Raw genomic sequence first — 20,186 nt, 5'->3', positions numbered from 1 at the left:
ACTCCAGGCCCATCCACTGTGCCATGTAGCTCCCTATTTTATCCTCTACCAATGTGAATTATTATTGTTACTTTTCTAGTTTGCTGGTATCCCACCTATCCCCACCTCCCCGCAAAAAGAGAATATTGTCTTATAAGTGAGAGAATCACCAAGTGATTAGAGATTCTCCTACCTAGGTATTCTAGACCAGTGGTATCAGGGACTACTAAACCTTATACAAGGGATCCCTGATAGCCACATATTGACTTAATTTTAAAATGTTATGCTATCTATGCTTTATTGCATTTTTATCTATTTTGCTAAGTATTTCCCAATTATAGTTTAATCTTGTTCTGGCCTAGTGGGAAGAGTTACTGTTTGACAACATTACTCTAAATGGAACTCACTGTTGTATTCTAAACTCTACAACTTTCACAGCCAAACAGGAATCCCCTTGTTAGGATATGTGTCTGGAGCAAAATCAGGGAAGCAAATAGGATTCTTTCATAGTCATTGACTCAATTAAGATGATAATTTTTCTTTTTTCTCCTTTCAAAATTGCTGGGAGGAAAGAATAGGGAAAAACAAAACTAGTGATGCAGACAGTGTCACCTTTCATACATTCAGGGGAGCCTGCTTTGACACAGAATGAGTGCCTGAGATTGGGCAGTGTGATTCTTCTGGAAACAGTAGGTATGGTAGATGTAGTTGACTCCAACTGATTGATGTTATAACTCTCTGATGCTCACATTCAGTATATCCACTCACTCCTAACTCCAAGACCCAGGGCTAGACTCACCTTCTGCCTTCCACATACCCCTCAAGTAGTTCTTTGCTGATTACTTTTGCCTTTCAATCTGATTACTTGCAGAGAGGACACAATACCACAGAATTTCAAGTTTGGAAGGGGCCTTAATTCAACCCCTACCCACTAAGGACTCCTCACTACAATATATTGCCTAAACAATTCTCTAGCCATTATTTAAAGACCTTTGAAACTCACTACTTCCTTAGATAACCCATCCCACTTAGGACTAGCTCTCCTCACCAGTATCAGGCTTTCATTTGTCTCTCTACAACTTCTACCCACTGAATCCTAATTCTTCCTTATGGATCCAGGCAGACTAAGTCCAGCCCTTGAGGACAGCTATCATATGCTCTCTGAATCTTCTCTTATCTAGGCTAAGTCTTTTCATCTAACCTCATATGAGTTGGACTTAAGAACCTCCACTATCCTCTGAATCTTCTCCAGCTTAAACTGTGGGATCACTGAGAAACACAATGTACAACCAAGCTATTGCTGTTTCTGATCCCCTTTGAAATAAAGTATTCCTGAAAGATTTTAGTCTCCTTTTCTAAACTATGTATCTTCCCAATTGATTGTGTTATCTGCAAAGGCAACATTGGCTTCCTTTCAGAACTAGACTTCTCACTGTAGGCTATGATCATGGTACCTTAAATTCAGTCATTCAAATGCTTCTGGGCACATGAGATCAGTGAAATACAAAACATTGCTCCAAGCTTTGCATCCTCAACTATAGTAATGGCTCTTTTTACAATTTACAAAGTAGGTTCATCCCCATTTGATCTTTACCTCAGTTCTACAAGGAAGGCAGAACAAGTATAGTCACTTTGTAGATGAAGATACTGGATTTCAGAGAAGCACAGAGGCTTGCTCAAACTTATACAGTCAGTAAATAAACTGCTGAGCTAGGATCTGAACACAAATCTCCAGGTTCCGACTTGTGTGACCTCTATACTGTCCTCCTATACAGCTGCAGTCCTAGCCACTGTAGGGAAACTGGTCCTGTTTTTTGGGGGGAAAGGCTATATTGTATATAGAAGATAAAGTGATTTGGATGGAGCAGGAAAGGCTTCCTGGAGAGGTGAATTTTAAGTTTTGAATATAATGAATAACATAATGGGAAAGCACATATTAAACCTTTCTATGTGCAAAGCTAAGTTCTGGGGACATACCCAGAAGAGGAAGGAGGTTCCTGCTCTGAAGGGGAAACAAGGATGGGCAGAGAAAACTCTCCAAGTGCTCTTTGGATGTAAGACAAGGACATGAGCAGAGGGACAGGAGGATTAGTGTTGCCATTGGGGAATGTCTAATTCTTTTTTCCTCTTCCCATGGGCAGTTTGGCTTCTTCAAAAGGGACCTTAAAGAGAAGATGGAAGCCAATGGTGCAATCCCGGATGGAACCATGGATGAAGCCTCGGGCCCCTCTGCCTCCGCTGAGCCAGGCTGCACAGAGCCCCTTAACCCCGGGGAAGAGAAAGGTGAAGGCTCTGCTGAGCCAGGCTGCACAGAGCCCCTTAACCCTGGGGAAGGGAAAGGGGAAGACTCTGCTGAGCCAGTCTGCACAGAGCCCCTTAACTCAGAGGAAGGAGGAGATGAAGGCTATGCCGACTGAGACCTGAGTTGTTGGGAACACCTCGGGGTCCTAGGGCCCCAAAGCCAGAAAAAGCCCAGGGCTGGTAATCAAGAATCCTGAGACCTGGTGTTAGCATGGCCGTCAACTTATGCAGCTTTATACAAGCCTCCCTAGGCTTCTCCTCCCTGAACGTTAATTCTCCAATCTGTGAAATGGGCATAAATAATATCTGTCCTGCTTCATAGGGAGGTTGTGAAGATCTGAAGTGGTAATGTATATGAAAGAACTTTGGAAAGTCCTCCAAATTCATTCCACAAACACAGAACCTGTGATATCTAAGGTACAGGGGGAGATCCCCAAATAAATAACCCTGTCTTGAAGGAGCGGTTTTATTCATACTGTAGTTCATCCCTTTCAGTGTGATGACCAGGGCCATCTCCAGTCATCTGATCTCTGTCTTGCTGGTATCCCACCTATCCCCACCTCCCCGCAAAAAGAGAATATTGTCTTATAAGTGAGAGAATCACCAAGTGATTAGAGATTCTCCTACCTAGGTATTCTAGACCAGTGGTATCAGGGACTACTAAACCTTATACAAGGGATCCCTGATAGCCACATATTGACTTAATTTTAAAATGTTATGCTATCTATGCTTTATTGCATTTTTATCTATTTTGCTAAGTATTTCCCAATTATAGTTTAATCTTGTTCTGGCCTAGTGGGAAGAGTTACTGTTTGACAACATTACTCTATTTTTTTTTTTTTTTTTTTTTTCCTTGAAGGGGAAAAGATCCCCCAAATTTTTTTTTTTTTTTTATTTAATAGCCTTTAATTTACAGGATATATACATGGGTAACTTTACAGCATTAACAATTGCCAAACCTCTTGTTCCAATTTTTCACCTCTTACCCCCCCCCACGCCCTCCCCTAAATGGCAGGATGACCAGTAGATGTTAAATATATTAAAATATAACCTAGATACACAATAAGTATACATGACCAAAACATTATTTTGCTGTACAAAAAGAATCAGACTCTGAATTATTGTACAATTAGCTTGTGAAGGAAATCAAAGATGCAGGTGTGCATAAATATAGGGACTGGGAATTCAATGTAATGGTTTTTAGTCATCTCCCAGAGTTCTTTTTCTGGGTATAGTTAGTTCAGTTCATTACTGCTCCATTAGAAATGATTTGGTTGATCTTGTTGCTGAGGATGGCCTGATCCATCAGGACTAGTCATCATCTAGTATTGGACAACATTACTCTAAATGGAACTCACTGTTGTATTCTAAACTCTACAACTTTCACAGCCAAACAGGAATCCCCTTGTTAGGATATGTGTCTGGAGCAAAATCAGGGAAGCAAATAGGATTCTTTCATAGTCATTGACTCAATTAAGATGATAATTTTTCTTTTTTCTCCTTTCAAAATTGCTGGGAGGAAAGAATAGGGAAAAACAAAACTAGTGATACAGACAGTGTCACCTTTCATACATTCAGGGGAGCCTGCTTTGACACAGAATGAGTGCCTGAGATTGGGCAGTGTGATTCTTCTGGAAACAGTAGGTATGGACCCAGATAGCTCTGGAGGAAGAAGTGAGGCAGGTGACCTCGCCCAGCCCTCCCTCACTGAAGTCCTGTTCATTTGCACATTATGGCATCACCTCCCTGATGTCATGGTGTCATCTCCCTGATGTCATGGTCATCTTTAAGAATGGAGGGCAAACAACATCTATATACTCTCCTGGGTATGGTGAAAGAATCCTAAAAACAAGGCTCCTGAGCCCCAGCCCTGAAAGCTCTGAATTTAATAAGCCATAAATCTGTTTCCTGTTGCATCTAATTCCTCTCCTCACCTTGTCTTCCCAGCCTTCTTCAAAACTCCTTTGTCTTCTTGAGATTTTCTTTTCCTTTGGGGGAAATTGGTCAAAATTCTGTGCCTCCCTAAATCAGATTTTGTAAAGTATCTTCCCCCTTCACCCCTGTCCCTTTTGTGAGCCTCTCAGCTCTGGATTAGCTGGGAAGAGAAGGCAAATGGCCCCTGAGGAGACGGTCAGTGATGATACCAGGCCATAGAGGTATGTGATAAGGGCAGATGGCAAAAACTGCAGGCCCTCTGTGTTTGGGGACAGTCAGGGAGGTTGTCTTTGAGTTGGCTTGTAAATGCTGAAAAGAGTCAGTCAGAAAAAGAATATTGAATGGATCAGTGTGAGCATGGTGGGAACATAGGGTGTACATAAGACAGGGACAAGAGACCGGGAATGTTGGGAACAGATTACAGTGAGCTTAAATGTCGGGCTGAGATGTTTGCACTTGGAATTATATGTTGGAATGACCTGAGAGATCACGTGGGAAATCTAGAATGAAACCTAGAGTTTTTCTGCAATCTTCTTATTCCACAGATGAGGACACAGGCTGAGAGATAGCAAATGACAAGGTTTTCCTTCTCTGATCTTCATCTTATCTCCATTAGAGGATGTTTCTCAACAAGGGGAGGGACAGGGGAGGAAGGATGTTTCTAGTGTCTCCCACATCCCACTGTGTCAGTGGACCCATGCCTCAGATCAACACATCCCCATGTCTATGATCCTTAAGAAAAAAAAGTTAGTGTGACAAGGAGTGAGAAATCTTGGGTTGGAAATTAAGGGATATGTGGTTTCTTGCTGTGCTTGTCTTGGTGTATAGTCTCAGGCAAATTACGGAGCCTCTCAGAGCCTCCTTGTCCTCATCCGAAATGGACATAATTTCTGTGAAAAAGATTTGGGTTTTTAGGGAACTACATCAACAAATATTTACTACAATCTCAGATGAATAAATAGTCCTGTGTGGAAGCCAAAAAAGACCACTAACATATCCCCTTTGTTGTACTTGGGCCCCCTCAACCCTATGCTAGTTTTGAAGTACATTTCAAGTATATGTCAGGCTCATATGACAATCCCCCACACCCTGCTGATGCATTTCTTTTATAAACCAGCCAGAGGACAAAGAAAAAGACATTTAATTAAATCATTAGAAAATAATTAACAAAAAAAATTCCCCATTAATGTTGATGCACACTCTTCTACAGGTTAGCATACTACCAGCCAGGAATAAAACACATGTAGTAACTAAAAAGTATTTTACAAGGAATACGCATAGCTGGAAATACATATGGCCTGTGCTCACATGTCTGGGCCTATTCATTTTAGGGGCATTTAAGTTGAATGAGAGAAAAATGTAAAGTAATTTGGTAATTTTCTTGGTCAAGTAATTGATAGATGGATTAAATTTGCTTTGTTTGGGACTACCACAGAGTGAAATTAGGAGTAATGGATAGAAGGTACAGAGGAGTCAGATTTGGTCTCGCTATAGGGGAAAACATTTTAACAGAGCTGCTTAAAGATAGAATGGCCTTTTTCAGTAAATAATGATTTTTTTCTTATCACATGGTCTTCAACTGAATGAATGAAACCCTTGTCAGCATGTTCTCAAAGAGATTCTTATGTAGCTACCATTTGGACCAGATGACTTTGAGATCCTTTACAGCATAGAGATTTTGTGAATTTATAATAGTGAGGAATTTTTAAAGGGTTTTGGGGATCAGGACTTTGTGGCACAAAGGTTCCCACCTAGTTTGGGGAGCATCCTTTCCTGCTTGGAGGAAGAATCTCTGGACACATTTTGGACAAACATGAGGCCGTTACCTTGGAGATTCCTGCTATCAGGTAGTCTGTGATTAAGGTCTGACTATTATATCTGAGGGAATAGGACTGAGACAGAAAGAAATTAAAGAGGAAAGCTATAAGGACAATAGCCTAAAATTCCTCATCAGCCTCTGTCATCTTGTCAAAGGCCAACTTTCATCGGCCTAGGCCGGCGGTTGTTGGGGGAATAATTGGCTCTGGGCTCCCTCTGGTGGCCCACCGTTAATACAGAGCTTGGGATATTTATTCCTACATTCAATAAAGCTCTCCAAGTGTAGGGAGTGTCCAGGGAGGCCTAGTAACTTGGTGTGAGAACTTACCGAGTCCTTTTCGGGGCTGCTCTGTGACTCCAAAAAGTTAACATACACAGCAAATCCTGCAAACCCAGAAGATGGGCTAACCCAGGAGCTGAGGATACAACCACCTCAAACCCAAGCATGTGGAAAAAAATTTCCCTGGTGCAATGTGCAGATGAGAACCATATGGCCACAAAGGTGCATGGTCAGGCACAGAAGGCACCAAGGTCACCCACTGAATCCTGGGCCACTGTCCTGCTGATGAAGACCACCGAAGTAGCTGACGTAGAGACCGGATGATGGCAGGCACCAAAGTTGGGGTTCGGTCATGTGAGGAATTCACCATGACCATTCTCTTTGGCAAAAGGTAGATTTATTTAGGGAAGAAGGTTATAGAAAAAATAGAGGGATACAATAGACACCGGGAATGGTAAATATGAAATAAAAGTGGGAGAGCTTATGAAAGGAGTTCCTCAGTGGAACTCGGGATTACTCAATAAAAAGGGAGCACCCCATGAGATTGGGATGCCTTTAGCATCCTAAAAGAGTTAGTTAGCTGTAAGGAGGAGAAGTGGGGTTGGGAAGCCCAGTGGAGTTAGGGGAGAGACCTCATGGCATGGGGGAAGGAGAAGGAGACAGACACCATGAGGCAGAGTGCCAGGGCAGGCTGACCCAAAGGAAGGCAGTTGCCATGAGATGGTTCATAAGTAAATTTCACAGGCAAAATTTAACTTCAGGGACATGACTGGGATTTCTGACAGGGTATGGCAAGACTGCTCTGGACCTCTACAGGGGGTGGGATTCAGGGATTTGACATAATTTAAGATTTCAGACTGGATGACTTCCCCAGACGGTGAGACCATGAAGCTAAATTGATCTCTTGGATCTTTAGTTTTTCTCTGTCCAACACATCATTCAGGACCTCATCACTGTCACTGGACTTTGATGACTCTAGGAAAGTGAGGCAAACAAAAATATTAAGACCCATATCATTGGTCCTCTTTGAAAATGGATGAATAAAAAATTATAGGGTTCTACAACTTCCTGTTTTCAGACAAAAGGTGGTTTCTCTAAGGGGATGGAGTTCTACCTATGGCTAACTGCTCCCTACCTCCAAGCCCATCTGATTAGGAAATCATTTTTTGCTACTGGAAAAAAAAAAAAACAGCAAAACTAGAGAGATGGAGATTTAAACTAATAGTGGAGGGGGGTGTGTCTACGGAGGCTATCACTTGAGTTGACTCAGGAGCTGGGTGAATGAGTCTCCATCCTATTATTCATTTGGAGAGCAAATGATTCCTGAGAGCAAAAATTTCCCAACTTGAGTAGGGCTGTACAACTCAGGGTTGAGTTGGGCAAAGGCCACACTACCAGAACTTGGGCCACTGTGCTATCTCACCAAGCTGGTAGTGCCAGACAAGAGGCCCAATTTGGGGGAGAGTAGAAATAGGTGGATGCATGTAAATCAGAATGAAAATACTACTTGTGGTTCTCTACCCCACTTTCACTTTTGGACCCAGAAACAAATGGCCACAGTTTTCTCCTTGGTTCTATTCTACTAGGCCATGTTTTTGAAGAGGACCATAACATGCAAGTGAGGGAGGGCTGTGCAAGGTCCCTTGCCTCACTTTTTCCCCTTCAGAGCCATTTGGTTTCAGTGGTCAGATATAGATCAGGAGGACTAGAGATGGCCTTGGGTGCAGTGGGAGACTTTGGCCTTTTAAAGCTAAGACCTTCAACAGGCCTCAGTTTGACTGAGGCTGCCCCATTTAGCGACTGAGTGTAGGTAGAAATTGAAGCAAAGAATTTCTTTCACCTAGTCAAAAAAAAATCTAAAACTGGGAGGGGAAAATTTGACCAAAACAGAAATAATTTCTATTTCTATTTCTGTTTACTCTGAATCAATCAGGATCCAAACAATGACCACTTGGGGTCATTCTGCTCTGAGACCTTCCCACCAACCTTTCATTCCCCTAAGGCTTGTTGCAAAGGCACGTAAATAGTAGAGGGCCAGGTTTGGAGTTGGGAGGGCCTGAGTCCAAACTCAACCTCAGCTCCACAGTAGCTAAATGATCCTGGGTAAGTCACTTAACCCTGTTTGCCTCAGTTTCTTCATCTGTAAAATGAGTTGAAAAAGGAAATGGCAAAGCACTCCACTGTATTTGCCAAGCAAACCACAAAAGGAATCATGGAGAATTGTCATCACTGGAATCACCAACAACAAAAGTCAAGCTACAATCAGTCAGCCGCTCAGTTTTGGAAAGCTGGAAGCCAAAATACTAGCAAGGATAGGATAAGAATGTGTGAGAGGAGTCAGGAGACAAGGACTGGTCAAAGGGAAAGGAATTAGGATCCTAGAATCAATCTGGGGAAGCCCTAAGTATTCAAATTTTAATTTACAAAAGAGTGCAGAGGACAGGCTCCTCACGCCTCTGCAGTACTTGAAAAAACAAACAAAAGCTAACCCTTCCTTAGCCCAAGGGCACCCTTTACATGCATCCACCTCTCCTCTTAGCCCTTTTTCCCAGGGCAGAGATTACCATGGGTTCCAGACTTCAGGGAGTTTGAAGAGATTGGAGCAGGAGAGGGGCCATCAGACTGTAGTTCTCTCAAGCAATACCTCAATTTGGCTGTTAACAGTTTGACTAGGGTGAAACTAGCAAAGCAAGCATTACTGTCTCCTCTCAGACCTCTCTTTACTCTTTGAGCTTAACCTGGAATGGGCTACTCAGGACAGGAAAAAGTAGTAATGGCTTAGCCCTAACCGGGAGCAGCTAGGGAGTACAATATAGTGCCTGATCTGGAATCAGATAGACCGGGGTTCAAATTTGACCCAAGACATGCACTTAACCATGTTTGCCTCAGTTCATTTGTACAATGAACTAGAGAAAGAAATCACAAACCAGTAATTTTGTCATTTAAAAATCCACATGAGGTCACAAAGAGTCCAACAAACATGACTGAACAACAAAAGCCCTAACCCGAGGTGGATGTATGAGGCTGAGGCACTCCAATTTTCCATATTGAGGTTTTTATTGAATCAGTGATGATGCAGCAGGATGGGGCAGAGGAGATCCCAGACTGAATGCTGGGGCCAGGCCCAATCCAGGTATACCTGAATCCCCACCCTGATCCTCAGTCCCACCCTCTCCCTGACTCCTCGGGAGCCCCCCAACTAAGCTAATTCCCACTCTATCTAATCACCTAGCGAGCTATTCCCCTACATCTAGCAATTCACCATCTCTGGGAGTCCAGCAGATGGCACTGGTGTGTAGGCAGTAAGCTCTCTGCCTATTTTCTCCTGTTTCTCCCAAAGACTTTCAGAGGGCACAGGGAAGGCCTGCACTTGGCTATTGGCTCCTGCCCCTTATTTTAAAACTTTTTCAGGAATATTTTCCCAGAAAAAGGCAGAATGCTCAATTCTTTCCTAGATTCCTCTCCTGTAGCACAGAGACTTTTTAACCCCAGCTTCTAAGGGAGGTTTCGTGTTCAATTTCCATTTCTGAAACCAAATAACTGACCCTAACCCTTTTCCCTTTCCCCTCCCCCCCCACTCTACCTGTATCTCTAGGCTGCTTATCCCTACCCCCTCCCAATACGACCCTCTTCCTGCTCCCTGGGGTTCCATGGTCAGCGCCGCCCAGCTGCATGCGTCCGTTGGTGGCGAATGAGGTCGGAGCTCTGCGAGAAGGCTTTGCCACAGTCGTCACACTTGTAGGGCCGTTCACCACTATGGACACGGTGATGCTGCAGAAGGGTAGAGGAGCGGCAAAAGCCCTTTCCACAAATAGCACATTTATAGGGCCGTTCACCCGTATGGGAGCGCTGGTGCTGAATCAGGGTGGATGATCGATTAAAGGTTTTCCCACAGTCGGGGCAGCTGTAGGTACGGCCAGGTAGGTGGGTGCGGGCATGAATGGCAAGCACAGAGCTCTGGCCAAACCGTTTCCCACACTCAGGGCACTTGAAGGGCTTCTCTCGGGTGTGGCTTCGGGCGTGGGGGGTGAGGGCCGAGCGCTGTGAGAAGGACTTGCCACATATGCCACAGCTGTAGGGCCTCTGCCCTGTGTGCACCCGCTGGTGGCTGCGAAGGGATGAGTTCTGGCTGTAGCACTTGCCACAATCTGGGCAACTGTAGGGTCGCTCATGGCTATGGGTGCGCTGGTGGCGCAGGAGGTAGGAGCTGTCGCCAAAGGCCTTGCCGCAGTACGGGCACTTATAGGGCTTCTGGCCCGTGTGGGTCCGCTGGTGGCGGAGCAGGTAGGAGCTGTCAGCAAAGGCCTTGCCACATCGGGGGCACTTATACGGCCGTTCGCCTGTGTGCGTGCGCTGATGCTTGATGAGATCCGAGCTCTGGGAGAAGGCTTTGCCACACACTTCGCACTTATAAGGTTTCTCTCCCGTATGGATACGCTGGTGTTGGATCAGGGTGGAGCCGCGACCAAAGCTCTTCCCGCAGATACCACAGATGTTGGGGCGAGGGGGCTGCCTCCCTTGCCCTCGAGGGCCCCCGCCCCGCCGAGACTGGCTGCGGATGGCCTGGGTGAGGTTGAGTGGATTCTCCTGAAGGATCTCAAAGCGAGGGTCCGCCAGCAGGGTCCCTGAGGGCATCTCAAAGGTGGTCCCCATTGACAGGTCCTTGGGGGGCGGCTCCTCATAGCCCTCAGTGTAGGAATCCAGGGGCTCATCCTCCAAGGAGAGATCAAGAGGATCCTTCTCCTCAGGGCTCAGGGGCATCTCAGGAATTTCATCAAAACCTGGACTCTGAGGCTCCACTCCAAAGGGAATCTCTTCCACATCCCCATTCTCCGAGTCTTCGTGTTGAGAAATCTCCTCCTCTTTCTCACTCGGACTCTTCCGCCTGTCACACTCGCCGCCTGTGGAAAGAAAAGTAGTCTCACACTCATCTGGTAGCCCTCCTCTACTTCCATTTCTGACCTCCTTTTGCTCCCCACCTTCCCCGAGCAGAGGAGCCCAGCTGTCTCTCACCTGGTAGGGGGCCTTTCTGGCTCTCCATCTCCTCAGGACGCCGGGGATCTAGGCCCCACGGCCGGGCCTCTTGCTCCATTTTAGGAATCAGGAGCTGAGGTAAGCCTCTGGAGAAGAACGAGAGTAATTTCCCTCTCTAGCCCTTCAAGTCAGAGCTCCCTGTAGGCAAGGGCTCGGGTGCCCCCGCGGTCCAGGAGGAGTCACCTGAGCAGCGGGCTCCCCGCAGACCGGGTGCGCGCGGGAGCGTGCGCGCGCCTCTGGGGCCCTGCTCCCCTTCCTAGAATCCAGATGTCTTGACCCCAGGCCTCCAGCTCTCCCTCCCAGAGCCCCGCCCCCCTCCCTGCCCCCCTCCTCTCTCCAGCTCACTCTTTCCCACTTTCTTCCTAAGACCCCAGTCTGCGTTTAGAATCTAGGCTGTCTGAACCCGAGGAGAAGCGGCCTTTCGGCCCCTAGACACCTTTCCCGGGACCAAGGTGTCGGTGGCCCGGCTCCCCAGCCCCTAGCTGGGCTGCGGCTGCCCAGCCCCCTCCCCCCCCCCCCCTCCCGTACAGGAAGTGTCCGCGAGCGGCCAGCTCCTAGCTGGGCTGGCGCCGCTGCCGCTCTAGGACTCCGCGGAGGTGCGACTCGGTGGCATTAACCCTGTGCAGGACCGATACAGCCCCGGGCCCCGGGGCGTAAGGCTAAGCCAGTGCTGAAGGAAAAGCAGCAGCTATGGCAAGGACAAAGCCTGGACGATCCGTCCCAAAGCCTAGGCAAGGTGTCTTTCCGTCAGTCTGCTGGCCGCTTGGTCCGTGCAAGCGTGCTCTGGAGCCCCGGAGCAGCGGCTTGTCCCACGGGCTCGAGCCGCAGTAGCGGCTCAGCGATCACCCTCCGCCGCCGCCCCTTTCCTCTGACCCGGGGACGCCGATATCTCTGCGGCGCGCCTCCCCCGGCCTTCCCTCGGAGCTCGGGAGCGGCGTGGCAGTCAGCGGAGCCCCCAGGCTGCCATGGGGACAGCCCCTTCATGCCGCCCCCGCTAGTTGGGTACAACTCAGGCACAGGCCGCCTGACTCTGCCAGGCTCCCCCACCCCGCCTCTGGCTCAATCTCCCACAGCTGTTCTCCAGCCCTAATTCCCACCCCCTTCTCCCGACTGCCCCTTTCTACGGTCTAGGATCGTTGCCAGGGCGACGGCTTAGCCGCCGGGGCGGAGAGAACAGGCTAGCCCGGAGGCTCCGCCTTCTTTCTTCCGAAGGGGGCCGGCGATTGGTCTCATGGAGCTTTTGCCCCGCCCATTTCTCTTCTTTCCCCGCCCTTTTCCCCCCTGCCTCAGTCCCCCGCTCGTGGGGGCGTTAACTGTCGCTTCCAGGCATTAGGAGCCTCCAGCGGAGCCTGATTGGCCCAAAGACGCTCTCGGGGCGGGGTCTTCTGGTGCTTAGCGAAGGACTTTGGGGGAGCCCAGACCTCCACAGATTCTCCGGAGTTCTTAAATGGTCCTCACCGTTTTTGCTTCAGTTTTTCTCCCTCTCTGAATGACGAAAATGCCGTCCCCCGACCACCCCTTTCATCTCAGCTCCCCAAGTTCCGCCACTCCATTCGCCACTCCCACTCACCCACACCTCGAGACCCTTCTTAGGGTGCCCACGGATTCCAGACTCTAAGGGGTTAACGCTTCTCGCCTTCTATAGCCAGGAAATCCTAGAGAGGACTAGACGGGGAGAACTGAGCGCTTCCTTCCGCTTCCTGTCTCGTTCATCTACCTTCCCGCTTCCTCCCTCCCTTTTGCCTCCCCCCAGCTTGATGGAAATCTTAGGTGCTCAGTTTCCTTTTCCCTTCCTTTTTCCCCTCTCTGACACTGGTTGCCAAAGGGGTTAAGGCTCCTAGGGGGAAATGGGACGCTGAGAGGTGAGTGTATCGGGGAAGAAGGAACAGCACGTCTGGGTTTGTTGACCGGGCGTTCACGCGTGTCCGAGTGAACCCTATAAACTCTGTCCGGAAGGTTTTCTAGGCAGAGATACTCAGTGGTTTGCCATTTCTCTCGGCTCATTTTACAGGTGACGAAACTATGGCAAATAGGGTTATTTCCCACAATTCCCACAGTTAAGTGTCCGAGTTAGGGTTTGAACTTAGAATTTCCTAACTCCAGGCCCAGTACTCTTATCGATTGAGCCACCAGGCTGCCCTGCCTCTAAGAAAGAGGAAACTGTGGCCTTTTGTTTTTCTGGAGCCAAGAACTTCCCAGATCTCGTACCTAGGGAAATTGAATCGGAAGATGAGAGTGGGGCATGGGAGCAGGGGGCCTGGGTAGCCGATGTCCTGAGAAAGTCACAGCCAGGCAGAACTGGGCACAGGTGCAAAGCTGACAGGCATTCTTCTGTGTTTAAGGCACTGGGAGTACAAAGACTACACTATAAACAAGAACTGCCGTTCTAGGGGAGTGATGGGGTAGCGAAAAATTAGTGAGATCTGTAGGTGCTCTATAATTCTAAGAGGAGGAAGGGAATACTCACAAGGATAAAGGATAAATGGAGGAGGCTCTGAGGGAATTTCAAGAGGTGCAGCGCAGAAAAAATGCATCCAGGCTCAGTGTGGGCGGGAAGGCTGAGATAGAGAAGATAGAGTCCTTGGAGGAGTTTAATGCCAGTAAATCCAAATAGGTTCGTTGGAGCCAGATTATGAAGGGTATTACATAGCAAACTAAGGAATTTACAAATATGCTGGAGGAAGGGGGGAGCCACTGCATCTTCCTAAGTGGAAGAAATCAACATGGTGAGTGAAAGAAAACACAATTTGTATCGGAGAACCAGTTTGTCACTACTCATGAGATATTGGACAAATTGTTTCTCTTTACTGGATCTAGATTTCATCTATAAAATAAGGGGGTTGGAAAGGATAGTCCAGAGGTAGGTGACTTCCTAAGTCCTTTGTAGCTTTAAATCTATGATCCCATGAAATGGTTAGATTTGTGATTTAGGGAGAAAAGATTAGAAAGGCGAGAGACTGGAAGCCGAAGTCCATTTAAGAGGCAGTTGGAATAAGATAGATGAGAAGCGATGAGGGTGAAGGATCTGATAAGGTTCATGTTCATGTTTCATTAGTACTTAAAAGTTTGCAGTGTTTTGCTACAAGTCCTACAAAGTAGATTGTGCTGCATTATTGCAGTTTTCTAGATGAGGATGCAACATATCCATGAACGCTGTCCATAAACACTTATAAAAGCTTTCCAAGCGGCAGAATCAGGATTCAAACCTGAGTTTCCTGCCTCCAAATTTTGTTTTATTTTTATTTTTGTGCCACTGCTATCATGGAAACTGAAGCCTACAAGGAGAGAGGTGAAATGCAGGCCCTTAGAACTGAAGAAAAGCCACTTGCCTTATGCCCTGTTGAGAAAGGATTGTTTGTGGGGCATATTCTTATTTGTGAGTGAAGTAGGAACCATATGGGATAGGCTTGCTGTTGCTGTACTAAATAGAGACCCTTGAATCATCATCCTTCCTGCTTTTTTAGCCTGGATGTCTAGGAGAAGCTCAAAAGGAAAGCAAAAAGCTAGAAAATTGTTTCTGAGACTGGCATCTGGATCCTCATTTTTAAAAATAGGGACTTGAGAATAAGAATGAGAATCCCAAGTGGGTAATGCAGTAGGATAGGGAAATTTTCAGAGAAAATCCCAAATCAGGAGACATGTAATGCCCCTAAAGTCATAGTTCTATTTTAAGCTATTTAAAATTTATAACAATGCAATTTCATCAAAGTGTTTCCAGCTTTCCAATATACTTAATCCTCAAAAAGATTAATTTAGCAAGGTTATAGAGATTAAAGATGGTTTAAAACTTCGTTTTAAACTGCACTAAGATTTTGGGGACACCCTGTCTATATTGTTTCAAAAATTAAAACAGGAGCACCTTTTCTGTCTTTTGACATCCAAGTGGCTACAGGATTTTTGAAAAGGGTTTTGTCCAGAGTTCCCACTTGGTCATTCAGCAAGCATCAGAGAATCCACACAGATGAAAGACCCTATAAATACTCCAGCTTTGGTAAGAACTTCCTAGAGAACTCATACCCAGTCACCTGTACATCCAAATAGTTTAAAAATCCTGGTAGTGATGAGATTACCTAATAGGCTTTTCCTAGAATATTAATATCATATTGAGTGATCATATTTCTGTCAGTCTCTAACAACCTTTAACCCTAGCCATGATCAGAAGCCCTACTTAAACCTGAATGGCAAAGGTTTCCAAGTTCCTTCAGCACCAGTTTTCCACATGAAGGTGCAGCCTCCCTAATGGCTAGAGCATGTGAAGTTTCTACCAAGTTTTGTCAATACCAATGCTTCTACAATAGTGGCAGGGTGAGTGAATGAGGTTTTTGGTCAACTTGGCCCTTGTTTTGCATAAATGTATCTATACTAGGTAGAAATCTCACATCTCCTGAATATAAGAAGGGATTCTTGTATGAACCCTGTTCTCTTTTTGCATTAGAGGACATACCTAGCGAAAAGAGATGACAAGAGTCTCCACTCAGGGAAAACAAAGTATAGATGGGGTCCAATCCCAGGAGCATTGTATTATTTGGAGCTCTGGGGAAAGGGAGAGCTTTGTGGGACAGTAAAGGAGGTGTCAGTATCTGGATATATTCCTTTGCCTGGTGTGATGGGAACTGGCTTTGGGACCCCAACTTCTCATTTTCTTTGCATAACTCTGAGATGGTAGAAAATAGCCTAGGTATGGCATTTTAAAGGGGTTCTGGAAATTCACGGACAATGAATGCTAGGAGCCAGTTTGCTGGATGCCTATATCCGTGTTCTGTTGGGTTTGGCAGATAAGACCCTTTATCATTCCACAGTCCAATGCAGTGGCTCCTAGGGAAAATTTCAAACTCATGCTTCAAAGCGCCAGTATCATAGGATACTTATGTGAGTATAAAGGACATTGTCTACTACTTGGTAGAAGTATCTAATCCTGGAGTTTGAATTCGATCTTAATAGTTAATGGGATGAGAGTTAAAGGGGAACAGGTGGGAGAGATCCAGAGAATTGCACTAATAGGTGTTCAACCATTAGCTATGGACTCAATATTGGGAGGTACTATTATAGGATAAGGAAGAGTGCGACATTCCTGGGCTTGTGGGTAAAAATGTGTTTTCAGGGAGATAAAGGATTCATCTTCCAGTTGAGCAGATAGTCTTAACTCGGGCCTCTTTTCTGCCAAAGTTTGACCTGTATTGTAGGTTGGTTCTTAGTCTATTGAGGGCCTCAAGAGTTCTGGCAGCATAAAGTATGGGAGAGGTTGGAGGAAGGAAGAGCTACTTCTCTTCCCTCCTTACCTAGGTCTGTCTCCTGCTTAGGCTCCCTATTTTCTGTTCTACCAGATTCAGAAAATTCAGGTGAATTTTAAAATTCTTAGGTGATACCTCAAAACTTAGTCACCCTCATCTCCTTTTCCAAATCATTAAGTATTCCATTGGGTGTAATACTAAAGGAGAAATTTTTTTGTTTCCATCTCTACTTTAAAACATTATCCTCTAACATACTCCCATTCTTGTTGCAGTAAAGAGGAAAAATAAGACAAAACTGATTGAAGGGGCTACATGGAGAGGAAAGAAACTGAAGAGGCAGTTCTTAGGGAAACTCCTTTACTGTCCTCTACTGTACAAAGGAGGGAGATCCTGGCCCTAACCAGGATGTAGCCAGGAGCTACATATGTACATACACCTTTGGCTGTGGGAAAAGGAGGGGAAGTTCCTCAGTAGGAAGTAAATGAAGAAAGTTCAAGGATAAGGTTACGCTCAAATCTGGAAATTCAGGGATACTAGGTAGCCATCCAAAGGTGGACCATTTGGCAGTAGTTAGAGAAGTGGCTTTGAAGATTGGAACAGGCAGTGGTCCAAAAGGTTGTAGTCAGGAAGATTCAAATTAAAATTTGGCCTCAGACATTTATTAGTTGTGTGATCCTGATCACACCACTTAACCTCTGTTTGCCTTAATTCACTAGAGAAGGAAATAGCAAACCACTCCAGTATTTTTGCCAAGAAAACCCAATGAACAGTATTGGTATTCTATGGCCCCTTGAGGTTAGAAGAGTTAAGACACTACTTGAACAACAACAGACTCCAAAAGGGAGGGAGAAGATAAACCTCTTCTTTCATTAGGCCCTCAGGGAATTGGTAAAACAATTCTGTTGCACAACACTGGCTTTCTCAAACCATCCAGGAATGGGTTATCTATTCATCTCTAGGCTCTTCCTTTCAGACTCTGGCTCTAATCTTGGGCCATGCTCGGATCTTTGGTTGCTCCCATCCCAATATCCTTAATCCATCACCCACATTCCTGGAAGATCTCTGGGTAGTGCTGGAACCCCACGGGGGGATCCAAGTCTCCTCGGACAGAGATAAGTTGCCTAGATAGTACCTCAGCCAACTGGCCACTTCTGCCCCCGGCACCAGGCCGATGGATCCACTGATGTTTGGCTACAGCTGACTTCTGGCTGAATCGTCTCCCACACTCAGGGCAGGAATAGGGCCGCTCACCACTGTGGGTTCGTCTGTGAGCAACCATTTCTGAACTCTGCCGAAAGCAACGTCCACAGTCAGGACAGGGGAATGGTTTTTCCCCTGTGTGGGTACGCTGGTGGCGCCGTAGGTCTGAGGCATGGGCAAAGGCTCGCCCACACTCGGAACAGGGGAAGGGCGTCTCGCCACTGTGCACACGACGGTGCTGTGACAGGGCTGAGCTCTGGCTGAACCGTCGGCCACAGTCAGCACACTGGTAGGGCTTCTCACCAGTGTGGACACGGAGGTGAGTAGTGAGGGCTGATCTCTGAGTAAAGGCCCGGCCACAGTCGGGGCAGCGATGGGGCCGGTCTCCCCGGTGGATGGCTCGGTGCTTGCTCAGTGAAGAGGCCTGGCTGAAGCCTTTGCCACAGTCAGGACAACGAAAGGGCTTCTCCCCAGTATGGGTGTAGATGTGCTCCACTAGTGTGGAGCGCCAGGCAAAGTGCTTCCCACACATGCTGCAGCCGTGGCGTTTGTCGGTCCTGGGAGTCGGAAGCTTAGCAAGCAGGCTGGGGCTTGTGGGAGGGCGGCCAGGACAAGAAGCAGAAGGCTTTGCTGGCTGATCCTTGTGTTCCCAGGTCCTAGTTGTGGGCTGTCCAACATCTTCCAGGCTCTTGGCCACGGGTCCTCCCTCAGCTCCAAGCAATTCCCTATTCTCTTTGTTCATGTTCTTAATACCTGCTAGAAGAAGAGTAATTCCGACTCCAACTTATTTTTTAAAAATTCTTACTGGTGCTATTGACCTTATCCTATCCTCCCCTCCCCCCATCATCCCTTATAATTGTTTTATTTTGAATCTCACTGCCCTCTGTGTGACAACAATCCTCTGGGTACACACCACTCTCCACTAGCCCCAGCACAGAATTATTTCCCAGGTCAGCTCTGATGTTCTGCCGCCTGTCAAGGGGGAGGAGAACTTGTGTCTCCAGATTCCCAGCTCAGCACTCTGCACCCACGGCTCACCTTCACAGCTTACGGGAGACCCGGCGGCCGAATCCCAGGCTGCTGCTTCCATCCAGGAGATGAGCGCGGGTTTGGGACCTGGAAATCCTGAGGCGAAGGATGGATACAAGATTATCCCATCGAGAGGGCACTCCCATCAGAGAAGATCGGATTCCTCCCCACCCACCCCCACTCCCGGCTTCCCCGCAGCTCCCAGATCCCCGGCCCGCGGCCGCGCCCCTCACCCAGCGCGCCCAGGTGGCCGTAGGTCTCCCGCATCACGTCCCTGTAGAGGGCCCTCTGCGCGGGGCGCAGCCGTCCCCACTCCTCCGGGGAGAAGTAGACGGCCACATCGGCGAAGCTCACGAGGCCCCGCGCCCCAGGCCCGGGCCCGCTCATCCTCCGCCGCGGAATAGCTGAGGGTACGACTCCCTTTTGGCTTCAGCTCCCTCGGAAAGCCCCGGCCTGGCGCACGCAGGACGGGGAGGAGCCGATGGGACCAGAAGTGTTTGCTAGCCCCCCGCCGGGACCAAGCTGGGAGAAGCCTGGGGCATTTTACCCTGTTCCCTCTGGGTAGGAGGTAGCTGGGGGTGGGGGAGTGGAATCGAAGAGTGCCCTCAGAAAAAATGGCGGCACCCCAGCTTCACTGCTCTTCCGCCCCGGGCAATGGGCGCCCCCGCAACTGCGTTCAGAGATTGACCATACCCAAGATGGCGTTACTCTGCTTCGGTCTCTGCTCGCGAAAGGTCACGATCATGGAACATCTGTGGTCTAGCGATGTCGACCAACCTGGGGTGGCGCATGCACATTAGAAGTTTGTGGAGACCTTCGAAAGACCCTTTTCCTGTTCGTTCCAGGAATAACGACCGTGTGGAAAGAAAGTGCGTGACTGTATTGGGTTTCATCAGCGGGGGTCTCTGCTTATATCCTTGAACCTCGGCTATCTGCAGCAGATCCTCTGATTCAATCCTCCCAGTTTACAGACGTAGGAAATTTAGGACCAGAGAGGTTATGACAGGTTCAAGAGTCGCACAACAAAAACAAGACTCCCTCAGTTTCCATTATTTCAAGAAACCCACGGCTCGAGAGATTTTGGTGTCTGGCTGCTGCAGATTCGTCCAAGTATGCAGGAGCAAAAAGAGCTCTCAAATATAGGTCCTTCAAAACGCTATACAAAATATAGGAATCTGATACTAGCTACTGCCAGGGAAACCAGAGGAGACAATTAGAAATTCATTGGCTGAGGTTAGGGATGCTTTGAAAGTAACACAAATTTCTTTCACTCCAAGGCTTTCATAAGACTTGCTTGAAAGATAGCCTCTAACCTTAAAAAAAAAAAAAAAAAAAGGCATTTTCTGCAAAATGCAATAAAACAAGGTGTGCCTGGATAA

The 20,186-nt window shown here is 47.2% G+C and overlaps 3 protein-coding genes across 8 annotated transcripts in view; 1 reads left to right on the top strand and 2 right to left on the bottom strand.

The window, feature by feature from the left end:
• ITGAL (integrin subunit alpha L) overlaps positions 1 to 2,741 on the top strand; it is a 30,033-nt gene extending 27,292 nt beyond the window's left edge. For both annotated transcript variants that reach the window (XM_031940108.1, XM_012542862.3), the window contains one exon: positions 2,121 to 2,741. In XM_031940108.1, coding sequence (XP_031795968.1) covers positions 2,121 to 2,396 — 276 coding nt within the window. In that variant the 3' untranslated portion in view covers positions 2,397 to 2,741. The remainder of the gene's footprint in view (positions 1 to 2,120) is intronic.
• Positions 2,742 to 9,358: 6,617 nt separating this feature from the next.
• ZNF768 (zinc finger protein 768) lies at positions 9,359 to 12,988 on the bottom strand. Of its 4 annotated transcripts, none has more exons than XM_031940204.1 (3): positions 12,918 to 12,988; positions 11,327 to 11,433; positions 9,359 to 11,214 (listed from the first exon to the last, which is right to left on the bottom strand). In XM_031940204.1, the coding sequence occupies exons 2-3, from the start codon at positions 11,403 to 11,405 to the stop codon at positions 9,968 to 9,970; spliced, it is 1,326 nt and encodes a 441-aa protein (XP_031796064.1). In that variant the 5' UTR covers positions 11,406 to 11,433; positions 12,918 to 12,988; the 3' UTR covers positions 9,359 to 9,967. The 4 variants fall into 4 exon arrangements, with proteins under 4 accessions (XP_031796064.1, XP_031796058.1, XP_031796072.1 ...); XM_031940198.1 differs by lacking the exon at positions 12,918 to 12,988 and adding an exon at positions 12,806 to 12,906; XM_031940212.1 differs by lacking the exons at positions 11,327 to 11,433; positions 12,918 to 12,988 and adding an exon at positions 12,806 to 12,911.
• Positions 12,989 to 17,336: 4,348 nt separating this feature from the next.
• LOC116419525 (zinc finger protein 764-like) lies at positions 17,337 to 19,406 on the bottom strand. 2 transcript variants are annotated; one of them, XM_031940217.1, is made up of 3 exons: positions 19,041 to 19,406; positions 18,817 to 18,903; positions 17,337 to 18,534 (listed from the first exon to the last, which is right to left on the bottom strand). In XM_031940217.1, the coding sequence occupies exons 1-3, from the start codon at positions 19,192 to 19,194 to the stop codon at positions 17,618 to 17,620; spliced, it is 1,158 nt and encodes a 385-aa protein (XP_031796077.1). In that variant the 5' UTR covers positions 19,195 to 19,406; the 3' UTR covers positions 17,337 to 17,617. The 2 variants fall into 2 exon arrangements, with proteins under 2 accessions (XP_031796077.1, XP_031796080.1); XM_031940220.1 differs by having other exon boundaries at positions 17,337 to 18,531.
• Positions 19,407 to 20,186: the final 780 nt, after the last annotated feature.

This window comes from Sarcophilus harrisii, chromosome 1 (genome assembly GCF_902635505.1).
Source record: "Sarcophilus harrisii chromosome 1, mSarHar1.11, whole genome shotgun sequence".
Lineage (NCBI taxonomy): Eukaryota > Metazoa > Chordata > Mammalia > Dasyuromorphia > Dasyuridae > Sarcophilus > Sarcophilus harrisii.
Note: the sequence above shows the minus strand (reverse complement) of the source record. Positions and strands in the feature narration are given on the sequence as shown.

What these genes read in the sequence shown, in the direction of transcription:
- ZNF768 (XM_031940204.1), bottom strand. Translation starts at nt 11,405, where the DNA reads ATGGAGCAAGAGGCCCGGCCGTGGGGCCTAGATCCCCGGCGTCCTGAG. An exon ending in CCAGAAAGGCCCCCTACCAG is followed by an intron (nt 11,215 to 11,326) that starts GTGAGAGACAGC and finishes TTCTTTCCACAG; the next exon opens with GCGGCGAGTGTGACAGGCGG.
- LOC116419525 (XM_031940217.1), bottom strand. Translation starts at nt 19,194, where the DNA reads ATGAGCGGGCCCGGGCCTGGGGCGCGGGGCCTCGTGAGCTTCGCCGAT. An exon ending in CGGCCACCTGGGCGCGCTGG is followed by an intron (nt 18,904 to 19,040) that starts GTGAGGGGCGCG and finishes CCTTCGCCTCAG; the next exon opens with GATTTCCAGGTCCCAAACCC. An exon ending in GTCTCCCGTAAGCTGTGAAG is followed by an intron (nt 18,535 to 18,816) that starts GTGAGCCGTGGG and finishes CTCTTCTTCTAG; the next exon opens with CAGGTATTAAGAACATGAAC.